The sequence below is a fragment of the Agrilus planipennis genome, unplaced genomic scaffold (genome assembly GCF_000699045.2).
Source record: "Agrilus planipennis isolate EAB-ADULT unplaced genomic scaffold, Apla_2.0 scaffold11, whole genome shotgun sequence".
Taxonomy (NCBI): Eukaryota; Metazoa; Arthropoda; class Insecta; order Coleoptera; family Buprestidae; genus Agrilus; species Agrilus planipennis.
In genome coordinates this window covers 986,303-1,006,757 of record NW_020440736.1, presented here as the reverse complement: position 1 = coordinate 1,006,757, position 20,455 = coordinate 986,303, and the positions used below count along the sequence as shown (strand labels likewise).

At 35.1% G+C, this 20,455-nt stretch overlaps 1 protein-coding gene across 1 annotated transcript in view; it reads left to right on the top strand.

Moving 5' to 3' along the window:
* The first annotated feature begins 7,951 nt into the window (after positions 1 to 7,951).
* The window catches only part of LOC108733792, a 118,093-nt gene continuing 105,589 nt past the window's right edge, over positions 7,952 to 20,455 (top strand). Inside the window, exon 1 of the mRNA XM_018465101.2 lies at positions 7,952 to 9,232. Coding sequence (XP_018320603.1) covers positions 8,866 to 9,232 — 367 coding nt within the window. The 5' untranslated portion in view covers positions 7,952 to 8,865. The remainder of the gene's footprint in view (positions 9,233 to 20,455) is intronic.

The following is a 20,455-nucleotide window of genomic DNA, read 5'->3' as shown; positions in this document are numbered from 1 at the left end:
TTTATTTACACAATGGCTAATTCAGAACCGACGTTGCATTTTTATACCTACATGATTAGACTATCAAATCGGCTTTTTTTTGTTTACAAGTCGTTCTGTAGATATTAATTATTACGGTGTTTACACAAATTGTAAAGGATTAGGTGCATAGTTTACAGGTCGCGCGTTTTTTTATAATATGCCTTGGAAATTATCTAGTAAATAAATTGCCAGAAGTACCTTCGTAACATGTCTTGTATTTCTAAACATTTCCCGCACGTGCTGACCTGCTGCGTTTGAACATATACATGTGTTCATAAATATCTGTACATACAGGTAAGGCGAATCGTTCACTTCAACATAGAAATTAGTAGAGATGTGTAAAATCGTTTGTTTAAAAGTATTTAAATATAAAATGCGAATACTTTTTTGATTTGCTATTTCAAATGTAAAATACAAAATAGATTTCCCTTTTGAATTTCAAATGCTAAACGCAAAATACGTATTTTCAAAACACTTTTTTTGTAGTAGGTACCTATTTAGTTTTTTTAGTCATTTCTTAAGTATAAAATATTTTTTACGAAAACCTTACAGGTGTTTTCTAGACTAATACTGGTGTTTGCACTATATCACTAGGTGGAAAGATTGAGTATGATTTATATTTTTCTGTTTGAAGTGATTGAGATGTAGTTTCTCTATTTTCATGTCATAGTTTCTTCAGTTCAGCAACTAATAATTCTTCTAAATGCATCCTTATTTGCCTGTCACCCGTTTCAATTGGGAAAAAGGGCACTGATGCCAAAATAGTTTGTTTAGCGTGAAAGATCAGAACCAAAATAGGGTTGCAAATAATTATATTGATGTAAAATCAACATCAATCATTTTATATCAAAATACTTACAACCCCATACTGTTTCTGATCTTTTACATATTGTAATACGAGAAAGAAATGGAATCCATAGTTTCTTAAGCTTTCAGTTCATCTAATTAGTGGTTTTTCGAATCGTTTTCTAAGAATTTTGGATGATAGGCATTTATTAGTACACCACAATGTCTTCTAGTTTTTGTAGTTGGCGTATGTCAATTCGATATTGTTTACGGGCTGTTTACTCGTAGTTCATAGAATTTCACAGTTCCTTGTTAAAGGTAGGATAAGTGGTGATTTGACAGGTGCTGATATCAATTTCGAACTTCAAAATTCCATGGACCATGACATTGAACCCAGAAAAAAGTATCGATCCAACATTTTAGATTATCAATATTCAAGGACTTTACAATTTTTTGGGTTCCTTCAGTTAAAGAATTAGAAGACATTCATGGAATGTCTCTTTGTCCCCTTTTTAAGCTTCTAATACCTTCAATGTCCAAAATGTGAGCAGCTTTCATTCGTCATTTTATACAGTTTGATCCATGATACTAGCAGAACTATTAACAGCAAAAATGCATTTTGCATTTTATAAATGAACGTTTGGAAAACTACTTTAAATAGAATACAAAATGCTTTTCTCAAAAAAGTGTTTAAATGCAAAGATAAAAATGAATATTTTTTATTTTGTATTTGCATTTTAAATACAAGTATTCCACATAAATCACATCTCTGGAAATCACACATTTCATAGTGGGCATTTTTTTCTTTTTATGTCACATGCGAAAATGCATAATTTGGTAAACGTGTCGAATATTGTTTGTGTTATTTCAACCACGTCTACTTCAGAATATCACCTACTTTTCTGAAAATTCTATCACCTGCTTTTCTGAAAACTCTCAAAATGCTTTGAACAAAGTGTAACACCAGTCAAAGGCTTTAAATTGTACGAACTTTCCTATACCACAAAAGACGATTGGATGTAATAGTAAATAGAATATCCCTGTGTTCGGTTCACAATTCGCCATTAGTGTGTATACCGTTTTATTGTCTTTTATCACGTCGATTTTCTCGTTAATTTGTGCGAAAAGAGTTATTGAACAGGTGTGGAGATGATTACCAAGTGTTGAATTTGTTAAATCTATTACAGAATATGTGGTATCATGGTGGTAGCGGTAGAACTACTTAACAGTTCGATGTGTCCCAAATTATGGCTGCAAGTCTACTTACGGACATACGATCCCAAACTTCCTGCAATTTTAAAGAGTTCAATAACTTTTAAAGGCTAAAGAGCGGCAGAGACTGTTTCGTTGCGTTCTTGGCCGCAGTGTAATTCTTGCAAAATCATTGTCGGTGAACGCAACCGCGATATTATTACTACCACCTGCGTGTTGTATGTTATATATGCATTTAAATTGCCGCTATGATTACTTACTGCATTGACTTTTCGCCAATTCCCTCCACGAAAAAAAAAAAAACTACTAGGAGAATTCGATTAATTCTCATGCTTCGCTTTTTCTCCGCCGTTCTCGCTTTTATTATTAAAGTTCCGAGTGAAAGTGTCATTTTCACTCTTGCAAATGCACCTATTCTGTTCTTTAAACAAAACGTTTGGATTGTCTGTTAATTTTTTGTTTTCATCTCATTTTTGTTCAAAAGTTTGTCTCCTTGTGGTCAAAAACAAGAAAAATTAAACATGTAACAGGTAATCGTTTTCTAATCAGTATCCGTTACGTCACTTACCGGATTAATTAAAATCATAGAAAGCGATTGGCATAAGCAATTTCAGTTCGGCTTTTGAAAGTTAACAAATTTTTATGTATCCGCACTGGAAGGATATGGCAGACAATAGTGTTGGAATTAGGACGTGCTATTGTGTCAGTATAATTACTGAAAATTTAAACAATTTCTCTCGTTGTATGTGTGTGCACAATGTACACAGGTAAAATAATAACATAGAATGACGTACTTGGAAAATTAACATACTTTTATAAATATAATTACATATAGAACGATATAACTGCTATCAACAATAATTTGTTATTCCAGACTTAATTGTTGTTTATATTAAAAACAAAAATAAGTCGACTGAGTATACCAAACGAACCGTAACCAATACAACTATTTCATGGGTGAGTGTAGGTAGAACGAATTCTGCAATTATCGCCAGATATTATTTCTAATTAATTACTGTCTCCGCTGTAAAGTATTAATACTTGCATTAAATGGAACAGTAAAAGATGCATATTACTTATCTGCATGTAGATAAGTAAATATGTGCAGCTTGCACTCTGGTGCATAATCATTTNAGTTCTAAAATGTTATACTGCAATTAGCTAGCTTCTTAATTTCATTCATTTAATGTTTATAAATTCAACTTGTCCGTTTGGTCGAATTTTATTATACCCAAAAAGGCATATGTATCTATATATAGATTAGCTCAGGATAGGAAAGAGTGGAGGTACGTGTCCAACCAGCCTTAGGACTGACGACCTTATGATGATGGCATGTATGTAACTTATTTGACACAAAATTTTAATATTGAGTAAATAATTTCTAATTGATTATATTACATTGTTTTACTTCTAAAATCAACATTTATTCGAAAAATCATCTTGTTTTAAAAAAATCCGTACATTTAGCAGCTTGTATTGACAGGCTTTCCATTAAACAACGCCCTCGGAAATGTCCCAAGCCACAGTAAGTTCCGTTCATAAAGTCGTTTAAACACTAAACCAATGAAATTTTAATTTTTGTTTGACGGTTTTTTTAGCAAGAGGGTCTAGTTGAAACCGTTGATACGAACCTATAAGAGTTTGCAAGGTGACATCGATAATCAAAACCTGATATACCAACAAGTGACATAAATTGTAACGGTTCGGTCATACCGATGCATTCTTATTTACGAGAAAAACTAAACACAAGAGCTGTATCGAAATAATAAATACTTTAGTAGGCATAGTAATTAGTAAATAATACAAATTAGGACAAGCGACCTAATTCAATTCAACTTTAATTACCAATTTTCGTTAGGTAGGTTTTTTCTTTTTCCTCTGGTATAATTATCCGGCACTTCCCAGTATCCGGTGCATGGCCGGATTTAAAAAAAGATGATGGATCAGATTCAAACCGAGTAGGTGCCTGGTCATCTCTAATAAAAATACTAAGCAATCAATAAAAAAAAATGCAAAACACGGTAGTACAAAAAGCACATAAACGAGTCAGTACATGAATTATAATTACTGGTTAGGTTAGGTTAGGTTAACTAAGAATTAGAGATGGGATGGTTATCCGGTTTGGATTCGGTACTCTTCTTAGCGTATATCCGGCACACATTTTGAATAGGACGGCATGAAATCAGCTTGACGTCGTTTAAAGTTCAAATTCTAATAATGAGATCATAAAGGCCAGATTGTTAGTATGCGATAGAGGGGAAGCCAAAACCATGCACATTTAGTCACTGTGAAAAATAGCTTAAATTTTTAGTAATACACCAATAATGTGAGAATTTTACAGTGCCGGGTACCTGGCAGAATTAACGTCAGGTACCTGGTTATCTGGTAGGTAACAGGGGCATCATTATGTTTTTTTTTCGAGCCCTGGTCAAATTATATGAAAGGGGCTATTCATAAATTACATAACGCAAAATCCATCGATTTTTGACCCCCTTCTCCCCCCATGTAAGAGAACCGTAACGCATTACTTGGTCCTTCCCCCTTCGCCACTTCGTTACGTAATATGTGAATTAAACAACTATTTTCCTTAATTTCCAATAATATTTCAATTCTAAATAAAATCTATACCTATTTGTTATGTAATACAAAAATTAACTCTCTCCTACTTCCGCGTAATGGGGCTATAACGTCCTGTTGCACCCCCTCCTCCTTCAAATTAGCATTACGTAATTTATGGATAGCTCCAAAGAGGAAAAAAGGCAACAGAGCATATTAAATCTGCTGAATAAAATTTTAGAATGAAACCTTGTAAAAAAATAAGTATGATTTTCGGGCTATGGAGATCCATAGGTAGACATCACAATTTGTGAGCTCTGGATTCTGCCATGACTATCAAACATGTAGTGACGGTCCTGTCTAGGGTTGCCACCTTTTCAGTCTTTACATAAAGTATTTCTCGACTAAAAGGTTCAAAACATATTTTTTTTTTACACCTATAACAGCCAGTATCAAATTGCTGTCGCTCTTAAATATATTAATAGCCTCTAAACATGGCAAACAAAGATTTAAGTAAACTCAAAATTCATTTTTAATTAGTTTTAATGAAACTTTACTCCTATCGTCCCGTCACTTTGCGTTCATAACAGAGAATACTCTTTCTGTAAATGCTGAAGTGGCCGGAACGGATAGCAAAAGTGACACTACTTTGAACAGATNTTTGAATATTGTTTTAGAATGACTATATAAATATTTACATGCCTAGAAATGTATAAAAATTGGCATATTTATTAACTTTGAACCCCCATAACTTTTTATTCAGGGTGAGACCGCCACGAACTTTTTATGGTACAGTGGTGGAGGAGACCTCCTCTTTCAACCCCCCCCTCCACCCCCTTCGGGGAGGGGGGCCATCATCTAGACCTTTACCATTATTATTATTATACGATTGAAAGTAGGTAATCGAGATTAAACGGGCGTTATTTGGTCTAGACAAGATCTGACTAGGTAGAGAACGATTTACGAAGTGAGATGTTCGCTTGTACTCGCCAACAGCCAACAGACAATGGCAACGGCAAACGCACTTCCCGCATATTACGTTACTACAACCTGTACGACCCAAGCAAATATTACGACAGGCTGTTCACTTTATAAGCTGAGCTATTTTGGCACGCTTCGCCGACGGCATGTGCCCGATGTTGATGACGCGACAACGCGACATACTCTATCGCCGCCGCTTTGGAAACAGCTCTTCTAATTCTAGACCGGAGAGTAAATGCGACTCCAGGTCGGTCACTCAACCAAGCCATCAATCAAAAAGGGCCGCCGTGGTTGTAATCGTCGCCGTCAGTTTGTCACTATCATCTCGATCATACTTTGTTGTACAGAATCGTTAAAAACCTTCTACATTAGGAGTTAGTCGATGTGATTAAATCTGCCGCAAACATTAACAATGACATTAGCGAGTAATTAGCAATCGCCGCACGATCGTCAATTTTATCGTTGAGATAGATGGCTCATTTTAATCGTCCGTAAAAAAGATGGCCTGTAACGTGGTCAGTTTAATGGGGGAAAGTAAAAAAAAAACGTCTACTCACCGGTCGTACTTCATTTACTTATTCGTAACTTAATATTGTCACATTCTTTATGCTCGATCTACTGACGAAATCGCTAATCGCCACGTGTACTTGAAAGGGCATTTTTGATTTTTATAAAACGTATGCGTGTTTGGTTGAATTTCTCTTAGGAATTTGGCTTTCTCTCGTTTTGGTACGTAAACATTTTATTGCTTTATAAATGTTCTCCGCTTTAAAAAGCAAAATTTTATTGCTTTTTAAAAACGTTCAAGTATTCAAGTGTGTTGATTTTGGAAGTTTAGAACTAACACTGAAGTGTATATTTCGAATAGTAAATCATCAAAATTGGAAGAAGAAGCCAAAGTAAACGCCGTCTCAAAATCGAATTATAAATTTGGCTAAATAGTTGCAATTTTCCTGAGCTATAGGGCATTTTAATGATAAGAACACAAATTTGCCATATGGTTAGCAGATGGTTTCAGCTTCATTTGTTTTGGTTAGTCTATATTCACGATTTTTAAATTTGTACGATATGTATATTCACCTTTTCCTTTACACTCTAACGTTTATTTTCATATGTCAGATCATACGATTTATCCAATGATTTAGAAACCTGTACAAACAGTCGGAAGGGCAATGCCAAAATATTCTGCAGGAATTAAGTTCAAAAACCTTCATATTGAAATCTACCTATACAATTTCACTTTTTCACATCTGAGTTTAAGTTTTTCATTTTTTCACTCTTATTACTTACTTCACCATTTAATGTTTAGTTTTATTTTAGTCCCCGATCTTCGAAGGCAAATAGGAATAAAAATTAAACATTTATTTCTTTTTTNAAAGTGACACTACTTTGAACAGATTTGGGAAATCAGGTTGTTCCGTAAATACGGCTTTCCATTTTTCTGTGCAATATTATTGATGTAAAAATACTCTGAATTTCGAATAATCGCTTACAAAATTACGATGTTTACTTAAGGCCTTAAATAAAGTATTTTTACGTACTTTATGTGTCTTGTAAAGTATAGCTTACGCACAGTCGAAATAGAGTACAATACTTTATAATAAAGTACGGGTGGCAACCCTAGTCCTGTCCGACAAAATCATTACCCTTACCATTAGCATAGTTAGCTTGTTTGTTACGTAACATTAGTTAGATTGACCACTTCGATTGAAATACTGACCTGCTTTCATGTTTAAATACCGATCGGCAAAGGATACATGGACCATATGGATTTAAATACTAACTTTGCATAATATTTAAATACTTATCAAAAAGGATTAAAATGCTGACATCAGTAAAACAGTAAGTTGAATAAAAATTCCCATTACTACACGTATACATCATAGATAAATACAGCGCAGACATGTGTTTCATTCATGCGCGTGCTATACTCTATTTTGTAGGCAGGTAACCATCGACGCCGAAACTTGTACGAATTATAATCGAACGTATAAAAAAAGGTGTATATTAAACACGGCAAGTTGCAAAGACAGAATTTCGCGTTCTTTGTCGTTTGCAAAGGCGTTTTGGCTGACCGATCTCATTAAATTAAGAACGATCGCTGAAGTAATACGAACTCTCATCGAGAGAGCTACGTGACCAACACGGTGTGTTCACGATACGTTGACCGTCTATTATTTTTGTTAACTAATAGTGACAAAAGAGAAATTCACGGCTAGAAATGTTTTTCAACCATTCCTGCTTTCTTTGATTCAAACATTTCCAAACAGTGGTAAAAAATGAGTAAATATATTATATAAAAAAGTTTCTTATAAAAAAAGACCTTGTATTTAAAGTAAATTAAGTTAGTTTATTCACCTTCTTACTAAAACGGTTGGTTGATAAATAATTAATGCTAGCGTGTCGTAAGGTAGAATTTTTGGAGTTGTTTTCTTTTATTGTACCCAAGACTTTATATTAACACGTTTGTTAAATCGAGTTTGTAATTAAATTTTGCTAAAATCTATTCGTTCACATCGTTAAGAATATTCGACAGCTGGCGCTAAAAATCTAGTTTTCCTTTTGTTCGCTGCATTCGACGTGAAGTTTCAAACTACCTGTGGGGTTGGCAAAGAAGTAGCGTCGCGACACCGACGCTGACAATAGTTCGTCACGGTGGAGGACGTCGACAAGGCTCGTTCCTCCGCCCTAAGTCTGAGACAGAACTTCGTCAGATTGGTTCGGTCGTCGACGTTTTAAAAGCCCAATCAGTGGGGGGAAAAGTCGCGTACGGACGCGGCCGGCTAAACTCAACTCCGCGCTTTGTTAGTTGCATGACGGAACTCGCGCGCCTCGAAATTGGACTTTTAGATAAGCAGTATTATTATATAGATTGGTTAGCTGATTGACATTTTAAATGAACTTTTCTACTCATCTTAATTGCAAACCGTCATATATTGGCTGATTGTACTTTTGTAGTATCGCCTTGTTCAATTTATGATAAAAGTTGTCGCGCTTCTTTTCGTGAGGTTCGTTAGCGATACCTAGTGCTCATATTATCTCTCTGAGAGTCGAGTACTCAAGTAGGTTCCGAAGCCGGTCAATCGTCAGTCAGTGGTTGTGTGGCTGTTGTCGAAGTCAGTGGGTTGTCGAAGCCTCGGCATACTCCTCGTCGCAGGCGACGACGCTACGGGCGCCGAGCGTCGTAATTGAGAGACGATGAGCGCTTTGAGCGTTCAGTTGTGTTGGTTCTTTGCCCTGCGGTTGCTACTGCCGGGTGGGCACCAGCCCGGCAGAAAGTGACAGTGAGTGCGTCAGTATGTCCCAGTCATGGTGAAGGCGCTGTTTCTGGGGCTGCTAGCTTTTACGATGTGTGCTTTTGCCAGCGCCGTACCTCCCCAGAGAGTCCATCGCTCGCTGAACCTTGCCGAAACTGACACTGGCGATAACTTATCATTGCCTGAATCTATTCCTGGGCTACCGTCTTCTTCGCCGACGTCGCCGGTCTTTCTGTCGTCCTCTAGGTCAACTTTCGAAGAAGACGATCCCGCTGCCGCTGTCAGAAGCGAACGCAGCACAAACCTCTCTTTTTCTACAGGAACCGCGCGAAGAATCCAAATGTTTATCAAGAACCGGCATCTTCAACTTTTACCTGATGGCACTGTCAACGGCACTTCCGACGATTCTAGTGTCTACAGTAAGTTTTCACAAAACCCTGCTCATCTTTGTTCAACGTATAACTTGACTATTTTATGGATTACATCCCGACACCCTTTATTATCGTTAAAATTTAATGACTTACTTAGTTACGATAGTCTTGACTGTTATGTACACTTAATTTGAATATACAAAAGCGTACTATATCAGTTAACAGTACGATTTGTTACTTAAAAAAAGCAAGCTCTTATTGCATTTGGGAAACGTTAAATTCATCTAAACCACGATGTATCATTTCGTTTTCCGTTTTCATTCACGTGAACGTGAACGATAAGCAGCTCTTGTTTGAAAAAAATCCTTATAGTTATCGCTATACTTAACCGTCGTACATCAAGAAAAGAAAAACCAGTACAAAAATGCATGATCTACTTTAATAATAATATAATAGTAATCCTGCCAATATGAGTGGAAAAAACTACTCGGATTAAATTTTTTTACGCAGTTTTGTGTGGAAGATTCTCTTAGGGTTACTAGCCGGTAATCCGGTCGAGTATTATTTAAATCACAATTGTTTAAACAAATGGCAAAAAACAACTTCTTTTGACCGGAATATTTTTCTTATTATATTCTTTGGTTTCAAGTTTTTTTTGTAAAGTTAATACTTTCTGAGTTATGAATTTTTGAAAGTCTGAATATGCATGAATATCGCTATTTTATATACTTCAAAAAGTTATTAAAAAATGTTTTTTTAGAAGCTAATATTTTATATGTACATATATGTAATAAATTGCATCAGACATTTTTTTTTTTGGTGCAATTTATTAAATACATCCATATGAAATATTAGCTTCCAAAAAAACATACTTTTTAATAACTTCTTGAAGAATATAAAATAGCGATTTTAATGTATATTCACTTTCAAAAATTCATAACTCGGAAAATATTAACCTTTTTTATCGAAATTAAACCAAACAATATAAAAAAAAGTTTCCCCCATAAAAAAGTTATTTTTTTGGCATTTGTTTAAACAATCGTGTTTTAAACAATACCCGACAGGGTTACCCGCTGGCAGCCTATATCGTTGTATTTAGGAGAATCTTCCGAACAAAACTATTGCCAGAATTATAGGTAATAACGTACTAATATCGTCTTCCCAATTCGCTCACACGCATCACCTATTTTCTATTCGAATACGGTTAACGAACCTAAATTACCTACGAAATGGGTAACTCGGTGATAAAGTTTAATTAAGGGTAAAACCAGGCAATTTCGTTATTTCGCATTTTAATATTTCTTAGTATTTTACTTATTTCCGCTGTTTTATATTTGGTTAATTAACAATCACGAGTCTTTCCGTTTACAGAAGCTGAAAGTGTATTTATCTCACGTAAATATTTGTTCCTTGTAATATATACCTACATACATACCTAACTGCTTCCGAGAGTTCAGAATTTTGACACCACATTTCAGAAACTCATTCACTATATTGAGTTTTTATTTATTTACACAATGGCTAATTCAGAACCGACGTTGCATTTTTATACCTACATGATTAGACTATCAAATCGGCTTTTTTTTGTTTACAAGTCGTTCTGTAGATATTAATTATTACGGTGTTTACACAAATTGTAAAGGATTAGGTGCATAGTTTACAGGTCGCGCGTTTTTTTATAATATGCCTTGGAAATTATCTAGTAAATAAATTGCCAGAAGTACCTTCGTAACATGTCTTGTATTTCTAAACATTTCCCGCACGTGCTGACCTGCTGCGTTTGAACATATACATGTGTTCATAAATATCTGTACATACAGGTAAGGCGAATCGTTCACTTCAACATAGAAATTAGTAGAGATGTGTAAAATCGTTTGTTTAAAAGTATTTAAATATAAAATGCGAATACTTTTTTGATTTGCTATTTCAAATGTAAAATACAAAATAGATTTCCCTTTTGAATTTCAAATGCTAAACGCAAAATACGTATTTTCAAAACACTTTTTTTGTAGTAGGTACCTATTTAGTTTTTTTAGTCATTTCTTAAGTATAAAATATTTTTTACGAAAACCTTACAGGTGTTTTCTAGACTAATACTGGTGTTTGCACTATATCACTAGGTGGAAAGATTGAGTATGATTTATATTTTTCTGTTTGAAGTGATTGAGATGTAGTTTCTCTATTTTCATGTCATAGTTTCTTCAGTTCAGCAACTAATAATTCTTCTAAATGCATCCTTATTTGCCTGTCACCCGTTTCAATTGGGAAAAAGGGCACTGATGCCAAAATAGTTTGTTTAGCGTGAAAGATCAGAACCAAAATAGGGTTGCAAATAATTATATTGATGTAAAATCAACATCAATCATTTTATATCAAAATACTTACAACCCCATACTGTTTCTGATCTTTTACATATTGTAATACGAGAAAGAAATGGAATCCATAGTTTCTTAAGCTTTCAGTTCATCTAATTAGTGGTTTTTCGAATCGTTTTCTAAGAATTTTGGATGATAGGCATTTATTAGTACACCACAATGTCTTCTAGTTTTTGTAGTTGGCGTATGTCAATTCGATATTGTTTACGGGCTGTTTACTCGTAGTTCATAGAATTTCACAGTTCCTTGTTAAAGGTAGGATAAGTGGTGATTTGACAGGTGCTGATATCAATTTCGAACTTCAAAATTCCATGGACCATGACATTGAACCCAGAAAAAAGTATCGATCCAACATTTTAGATTATCAATATTCAAGGACTTTACAATTTTTTGGGTTCCTTCAGTTAAAGAATTAGAAGACATTCATGGAATGTCTCTTTGTCCCCTTTTTAAGCTTCTAATACCTTCAATGTCCAAAATGTGAGCAGCTTTCATTCGTCATTTTATACAGTTTGATCCATGATACTAGCAGAACTATTAACAGCAAAAATGCATTTTGCATTTTATAAATGAACGTTTGGAAAACTACTTTAAATAGAATACAAAATGCTTTTCTCAAAAAAGTGTTTAAATGCAAAGATAAAAATGAATATTTTTTATTTTGTATTTGCATTTTAAATACAAGTATTCCACATAAATCACATCTCTGGAAATCACACATTTCATAGTGGGCATTTTTTTCTTTTTATGTCACATGCGAAAATGCATAATTTGGTAAACGTGTCGAATATTGTTTGTGTTATTTCAACCACGTCTACTTCAGAATATCACCTACTTTTCTGAAAATTCTATCACCTGCTTTTCTGAAAACTCTCAAAATGCTTTGAACAAAGTGTAACACCAGTCAAAGGCTTTAAATTGTACGAACTTTCCTATACCACAAAAGACGATTGGATGTAATAGTAAATAGAATATCCCTGTGTTCGGTTCACAATTCGCCATTAGTGTGTATACCGTTTTATTGTCTTTTATCACGTCGATTTTCTCGTTAATTTGTGCGAAAAGAGTTATTGAACAGGTGTGGAGATGATTACCAAGTGTTGAATTTGTTAAATCTATTACAGAATATGTGGTATCATGGTGGTAGCGGTAGAACTACTTAACAGTTCGATGTGTCCCAAATTATGGCTGCAAGTCTACTTACGGACATACGATCCCAAACTTCCTGCAATTTTAAAGAGTTCAATAACTTTTAAAGGCTAAAGAGCGGCAGAGACTGTTTCGTTGCGTTCTTGGCCGCAGTGTAATTCTTGCAAAATCATTGTCGGTGAACGCAACCGCGATATTATTACTACCACCTGCGTGTTGTATGTTATATATGCATTTAAATTGCCGCTATGATTACTTACTGCATTGACTTTTCGCCAATTCCCTCCACGAAAAAAAAAAAAACTACTAGGAGAATTCGATTAATTCTCATGCTTCGCTTTTTCTCCGCCGTTCTCGCTTTTATTATTAAAGTTCCGAGTGAAAGTGTCATTTTCACTCTTGCAAATGCACCTATTCTGTTCTTTAAACAAAACGTTTGGATTGTCTGTTAATTTTTTGTTTTCATCTCATTTTTGTTCAAAAGTTTGTCTCCTTGTGGTCAAAAACAAGAAAAATTAAACATGTAACAGGTAATCGTTTTCTAATCAGTATCCGTTACGTCACTTACCGGATTAATTAAAATCATAGAAAGCGATTGGCATAAGCAATTTCAGTTCGGCTTTTGAAAGTTAACAAATTTTTATGTATCCGCACTGGAAGGATATGGCAGACAATAGTGTTGGAATTAGGACGTGCTATTGTGTCAGTATAATTACTGAAAATTTAAACAATTTCTCTCGTTGTATGTGTGTGCACAATGTACACAGGTAAAATAATAACATAGAATGACGTACTTGGAAAATTAACATACTTTTATAAATATAATTACATATAGAACGATATAACTGCTATCAACAATAATTTGTTATTCCAGACTTAATTGTTGTTTATATTAAAAACAAAAATAAGTCGACTGAGTATACCAAACGAACCGTAACCAATACAACTATTTCATGGGTGAGTGTAGGTAGAACGAATTCTGCAATTATCGCCAGATATTATTTCTAATTAATTACTGTCTCCGCTGTAAAGTATTAATACTTGCATTAAATGGAACAGTAAAAGATGCATATTACTTATCTGCATGTAGATAAGTAAATATGTGCAGCTTGCACTCTGGTGCATAATCATTTTTATCGATTTTAGTCGATCGCGGTTGTTAATTAATGATTAATCGTAATTGCAGAAAGGCTTATTTATTAGGTAGATACATCCATAATATGGGCAAGTAGAAATTAAATACATATGCACACCTTCGTAATAAAGATGTCATTAATAAGAATTATTTGTTATCGACCCATATATTTAACAAATCATCAGCTACAATTATCACCATTTTAACGGAATGTTAGATATTTGTACCTATTACCTATGTAATATTTATGAGATGCTCGAGGATCATTTTTCAAAGTACTCTATGCATGTATTTATCTACTTTTATTTCATCTTGTAAAGAGATCTTAGTGACAACTGATGATTATCTTATCAAAGGCCATTTCGTTTTACTTAAGAGATCATTTGTAAAATGCATTCGTTGCTTTGATTTATTATATCAATGACGGGCTGTCGTTTAATTTTTTTTTTTTGTTTTGTTTGTACACTCGCGACACAGAATAATTAATTTACTGTCGAACTTTTAACCTTGTTGCGTGTAGGTACCCCGTGGGTACCTACTCATTTACACCTCTGAATATATCATGATCAGATAATACAGAAAAATTGAGTGTTGGATTAGGCGCCACGCTGTTGCAATGTCACATTATACGTAAGCACTAACTACATCTATGATGTATGTGTCAATTGAGGCCTGTGGTGTCTGTTAGTGCATAAAATCACGTGCTTGAGGATAGGATATCGGGAAAATCAGAGGAAATTGCAAGCTAATCAAAACAGATGAAATATTGAGTAATATTGAGTCATCTTCATAAGGTCGTCAGTCCTAAGACTGGTTGGACACGTACCTCCACTCTTTCCTATCGTGAGCTAAACTTCGCAATACCCTAAAACTATAACAACCTACATCCTTAACTATTTGCGAACAGTCTAGCCTAGGTCTACCTCTACCCCTCCTCTGTCTCTAATATGTCTCTGACTAGACCTTCATGCCTGAGAAGGCGTCCTACCAACCTATTTATTTCTAACCTTTTCTACCCACGTTATCTTCATCATTCGCATATAACACCACATTTCGAAGGCTTCTAATCTATTCTTTTCCGCCGCGCCCACCGTCCATGTTTCGCACCCGTACAACGCCGCGCTCCAAAGATACACCTTTAACAACCTTTTTCGAATTTCTAAATTCGCGAGCATAGCAGTGACTTCTTTTTATTAAAGGCGACACGATCCTGCGCTATTCTCTACTTTATATCCTTACTACTCCTTTCTTCCTAACTTATCTGACTTCCTGATATCTAAAATCAGCCACTTCTTCTAGCCCGTTTGGATTCGTCATTAAGGCTGAAGATATACTCTCTAACACCTGAACTTTGGGTTAGAAAAGAGAAATGGCGATAAGGCTTTTATTTGGCCTGAGCTATTTGTTTAGATTTTAAACATTCTAATATTTCCATACTTTGTACCTATTTAAAATCATTTAGTTTTTTTGAGTTTTAGTTTTAGGCATTTTCTATTTAAAACAAAGCATAGTCAATTAACGCAGAGCAGTAAAATTTTCGTTCTTATATACATATCTTATAGATGTGATGTTCCCATACTACACTGTTAAAATTGTTTGTAGTACTCCCTTCATCATTATCATCATAAGGTCGTCAGTCCTAAGACTGGTTGGACACGTACCTTCACTCTTTCGTATCCTTAGCTAAACTTCGCGTTTCCCTAAAACTAGAACAACAGTACTCCCTTATGTCAAATATAAAATAACTAAACAAACCCACAGAAAATGGTAATTTTTAGATATTTTAGTGAAAGGAATCAAGTTTAGTCAATCATTACCAATGGTAAGAAGGCAAATTATGTTACATGCATGTTGTGTGTCGTATCCTCAAATGTTGAAACTTGTCAGAAGAGTATCTTTTATCTTTCCTCATATTTACAATGATCCCAAAAAAAGAGTCTTATCCTCACCCCTCTTTTGTCGCGTTTGAATTCTTGCACAGTACTCGAATCGATTTTTCGCTGCCTGTAGGAAAACGGTTATTAGCGTAGCTTTCGTCGCCTGGCGGACGGTACCGGAACTTGGGCGTATGGCGTGAAGAAAAAGTGTCTTCTTAGTACTCGCCATCCAATTACAACGAGGATATGAGGAGGAATAGCATTATAAGATGTTGAGATATGTGCTGAAGGCGAGAAGGGAGATGAAGAATTGAGGTTTATCTGTTTCGAAGTGCTGCTTCTGCGTGTGCGTGAAATTGATGAAGCCTGTGTGGTTGAGTATTCGAGAAACTCATTTCTTGTACTGTCATGGTCGAATGGGGGGTATTTAGCAGTAATCCAATTCGTTCAGAAAAGATGGTGCAACAGTGATCAGAACCACTTTTAGTGTCCCGTGGGAACAAGTTTGTTAAAGGTGTTTGGAGGACGACTCTGTACGGGTGTTCTAGTTTTAGGGAAATGCGAAAATTGGCTCAGGATAGGAAATAGCGGAGGTGCGTATCCAACCAGTATTAGGACTGACAACCCTATGATGTGGGTGGGCTACCTGGGATTTAAAATCGATAAAAGTCGCGTTTGTTGTAATTCTTTAGCGAATGGTAAGGCCCTACAAAGAGAGAGAAAATATTGTTTTGATCTGCCGTATGTGCTTCGCCTAGAGAGCACGCCTGGACTCATTAGTAAGGCGGGTGACGTGCTCTCTCTGCCTCATTATATAGACCCCTGAACTGTGACATCGATTAGAAGTTTATCATGCAGTAGTAGTACCTACTTCTTTATAGTAGGCTCACGAGGTTAATCGTTCCGTGGTCCCCTCACACATATTTACACAATACAATTGATCTTGTAAAATGAAAATTTAAAATCTATTACTAAAACTACTTTAAATGTGGTTACAAAGTCATGTAAACTTACTTACTTCTCATAATAGTATAAAATATATCTATATACACTTATTTGTAATGCTGTGTAGCTACCATTGAATTATTGTAAATGTACTATCCTCATGCATGACTTGTATTATGTGAGAAAGTCAAAAGTGGGTGGAAAGGGCAGGAATGACTTGTTCAACACTACAAAAGTGTTTTTCGGTGGTGAATCCGGAAAGGGTCGAGGTGAAATATGGGTTGTTACAAAAGAAATACACGCAATCTAACGAAACCGTAACCTAACCCAACCTAAATTTACATACTAAAGAATATTTTGAAGTTATTTTTCGATTCATACATAAAAATGACGAGATATTAGAAGGAATAGAAGAATACTGTAGATAGGTTGATAAGACATCTTCGCAGATCTGCATGGCTAGTTAAAAGCAGGAGTTAAGAGGAGTAGAGGCAGATCTGAATTGCTACTAGCAAATAGTGATGTGAAGTGCGAAGATTGGTTCAATAAAGAGTGAAAATGCCTTCTAACCAGTGTTTGGGCTGAAGACCCTATGACATGTAACAATGTAACAAATTTATACTAGTGAATGTATGCTGAAAGTAATATGAATTTATGATTTGGTTATTACATATGTAGATGTACGTGACATTTCTTAAAACATGTGGCACTATTGGCAATAATAATACCGAGGGTATCGATCTTTTTTTTTTTTTTATATTCTTGTTTTCGAAACGAGTCGTGTATAATTCAACGCGTTTATTACTGATTTTCATATTTGTAATGTATATATGGCATGTATACAATATAAGTACTTACGTACATACCTATGCTGTTAATTATACATTTGTACTTGGTTTACTATAAATTAAAACGTATTAACGCGTGTATATATATATACATTTGGAAAGGGCGATTTAAAGTAAGTACCTTACCAATTTTATAGCCGTTTATCTGATTTAAGTATCAACGATGCGATCGTAATAAGAGTACTGGAGTTAAACCATATGTAAATAAGATTAACACTCGAAGAATTAAAAGGTGTCGATCGCTAATTACAACGTGGGTGAAACATTTAAAAGTTTAAACAAGTTTTTTGTAATTTCACTTCTAGATATAAATAATCATTTGTATCTTTTTTTCGTTTTTTGTAAACCGGTTACATTGCTATTTATAATAAACGCGTATCACACTAACGATAAAGGTTCAGTCAAACAGGACTGCAGACTGCCCGCGGTTAGGGTGATCAGTCAGAATCAGTACGAAAACGGTCGCTAACAAGGGTGTATCATGTAATTTCTCCGTTTCATTTTTTTCTTTTCTTATTTTCAATTCAACAGTTCATGAAGAAAAATTGCTTCTCCCATTCGCATTGCGTCAGACAAGACGCAAAAGAAAATAAATGAAAAAAGGAGGAATTCGGCGACTTTCACGTTTCACTTAGAGTTCATTTAAATTCAAGAACAATTTGACAAATATTCTATTCATTGTTCTGTTTTGTGACCCATTCCAGTTCACTTGAACTTTACAGCAAGTCATCTGTCGTCTGTGGACTAGACTGGTTTAACCGCGCGAACAATCCGCTCTTGTTTGACCGAGCCTTAAATGGCTATGCTGTATACGAGGGAAAGTTGAACAGCTTTTTTATAATTGACGATTTAATATACGCATTATAGCTACACCAAACGATTTTGTAGTACCTAGGTTCGTACTTGTCCAAAAGTTATCGTTTTTATTACATGTAGATACTCCGAATCTGTCGGTACAATAATTTTTACTTGTACAATTACTTGTCAATCAGTTCCTATCCACTCCTACGAGTCGTCTTTTTTTTTGTGACCGAACTGTACTTCCTAGTAAAAATAATATTCTCAGTTCATGTGCGAGTTCAGTGACTTTTGCAGCTTTTGCAAATTTGCACAGGTATTCTTCCTGTAGGACAGACTGTAAAGAAATTCATGTCTCTGATTATTATATATTAGTCTATATTAAAGTATTTAAATTGCTACGAATTGGTGAAAATATGTTAAATAGCCACCATATTTGCAGCAATATAGTGTATGATTATCCAATAAACAAAAAAAAACGGATACGTATTAACTTAATGATGACGCCACGTTGTATAATATATAGTGGTCGATTAATAAGACGGCAGTAGAAGTAATTTACTTCAGCTTTCTCGTGTTTGAGCTCAGCAGGTATTTGAAATTGAAATATAATAAGTGTATTATCCACATCATATCACAAACAAAATTAATAAAAGTGGAACCTAGTTAGGTATCTAGAAGACGTATAGGTGTAGATTCGAAAAGTGTTGGAATTTTTTCACACGTAACGCCGTAGATATGTCCATTTATAAAAACTTGGTTTGTTGCCCCTTAAAAGGGGTACCTACATCATTTAAATACCTAATTGTCCGTTTAATTTTTCCGAGATAGGTAAAGTAATATTGTTGACATTTTTATAAATAGCTAAACGGATGAATGGAGAGTTAAATAACTCCACAAGATTATTTAAATCCATTTGTTTGATTAATAGCATGCTAATTTTGTTATACAAACATGCACACAGACTTGTATTGTAGTTGCATTTGTAAATTTGAATATCGAGAAGGCATTGTATATTTCTGAAGTGATCATTCATTAAATAACAAAAGAAGGGAATTACTTTTAATTGTAATCGTAAGATTATTATTATTATGGTAAATGTCTAGAAGAGGAGGTCTCCCCCACCACTGTACCATAAAAAGTTCGGGTAGGGGGGATCGAAAGAGGGTAGTCGCCTGAGTAAAACCCCATAGAAAATTTGCGGCGGTCTCACCCCCATAAAAAGTTATGAGGGTTGAGAGTTGATTATTTTGACAATTTTCATACACTATAATTCAAATAGAAATCAATAAAAAAAATATTTTCAAGCGGGTGGAGGTGGGGGATCGTAAGAGGGCGGTCACTTGAACAAAACCCGATAATCTAACCTAACCTACCCTATTGATACAGATATTTAAATAATGTTTTATATAACTTTCTCAATATTTTTATGTGTTTTTCATTAGTTTTACCTTTGAATATTGTTTTAGAATGACTATATAAATATTTACATGCCTAGAAATGTATAAAAATTGGCATATTTATTAACTTTGAACCCCCATAACTTTTTATTCAGGGTGAGACCGCCACGAACTTTTTATGGTACAGTGGTGGAGGAGACCTCCTCTTTCAACCCCCCCCTCCACCCCCTTCGGGGAGGGGGGCCATCATCTAGACCTTTACCATTATTATTATTATACGATTGAAAGTAGGTAATCGAGATTAAACGGGCGTTATTTGGTCTAGACAAGATCTGACTAGGTAGAGAACGATTTACGAAGTGAGATGTTCGCTTGTACTCGCCAACAGCCAACAGACAATGGCAACGGCAAACGCACTTCCCGCATATTACGTTACTACAACCTGTACGACCCAAGCAAATATTACGACAGGCTGTTCACTTTATAAGCTGAGCTATTTTGGCACGCTTCGCCGACGGCATGTGCCCGATGTTGATGACGCGACAACGCGACATACTCTATCGCCGCCGCTTTGGAAACAGCTCTTCTAATTCTAGACCGGAGAGTAAATGCGACTCCAGGTCGGTCACTCAACCAAGCCATCAATCAAAAAGGGCCGCCGTGGTTGTAATCGTCGCCGTCAGTTTGTCACTATCATCTCGATCATACTTTGTTGTACAGAATCGTTAAAAACCTTCTACATTA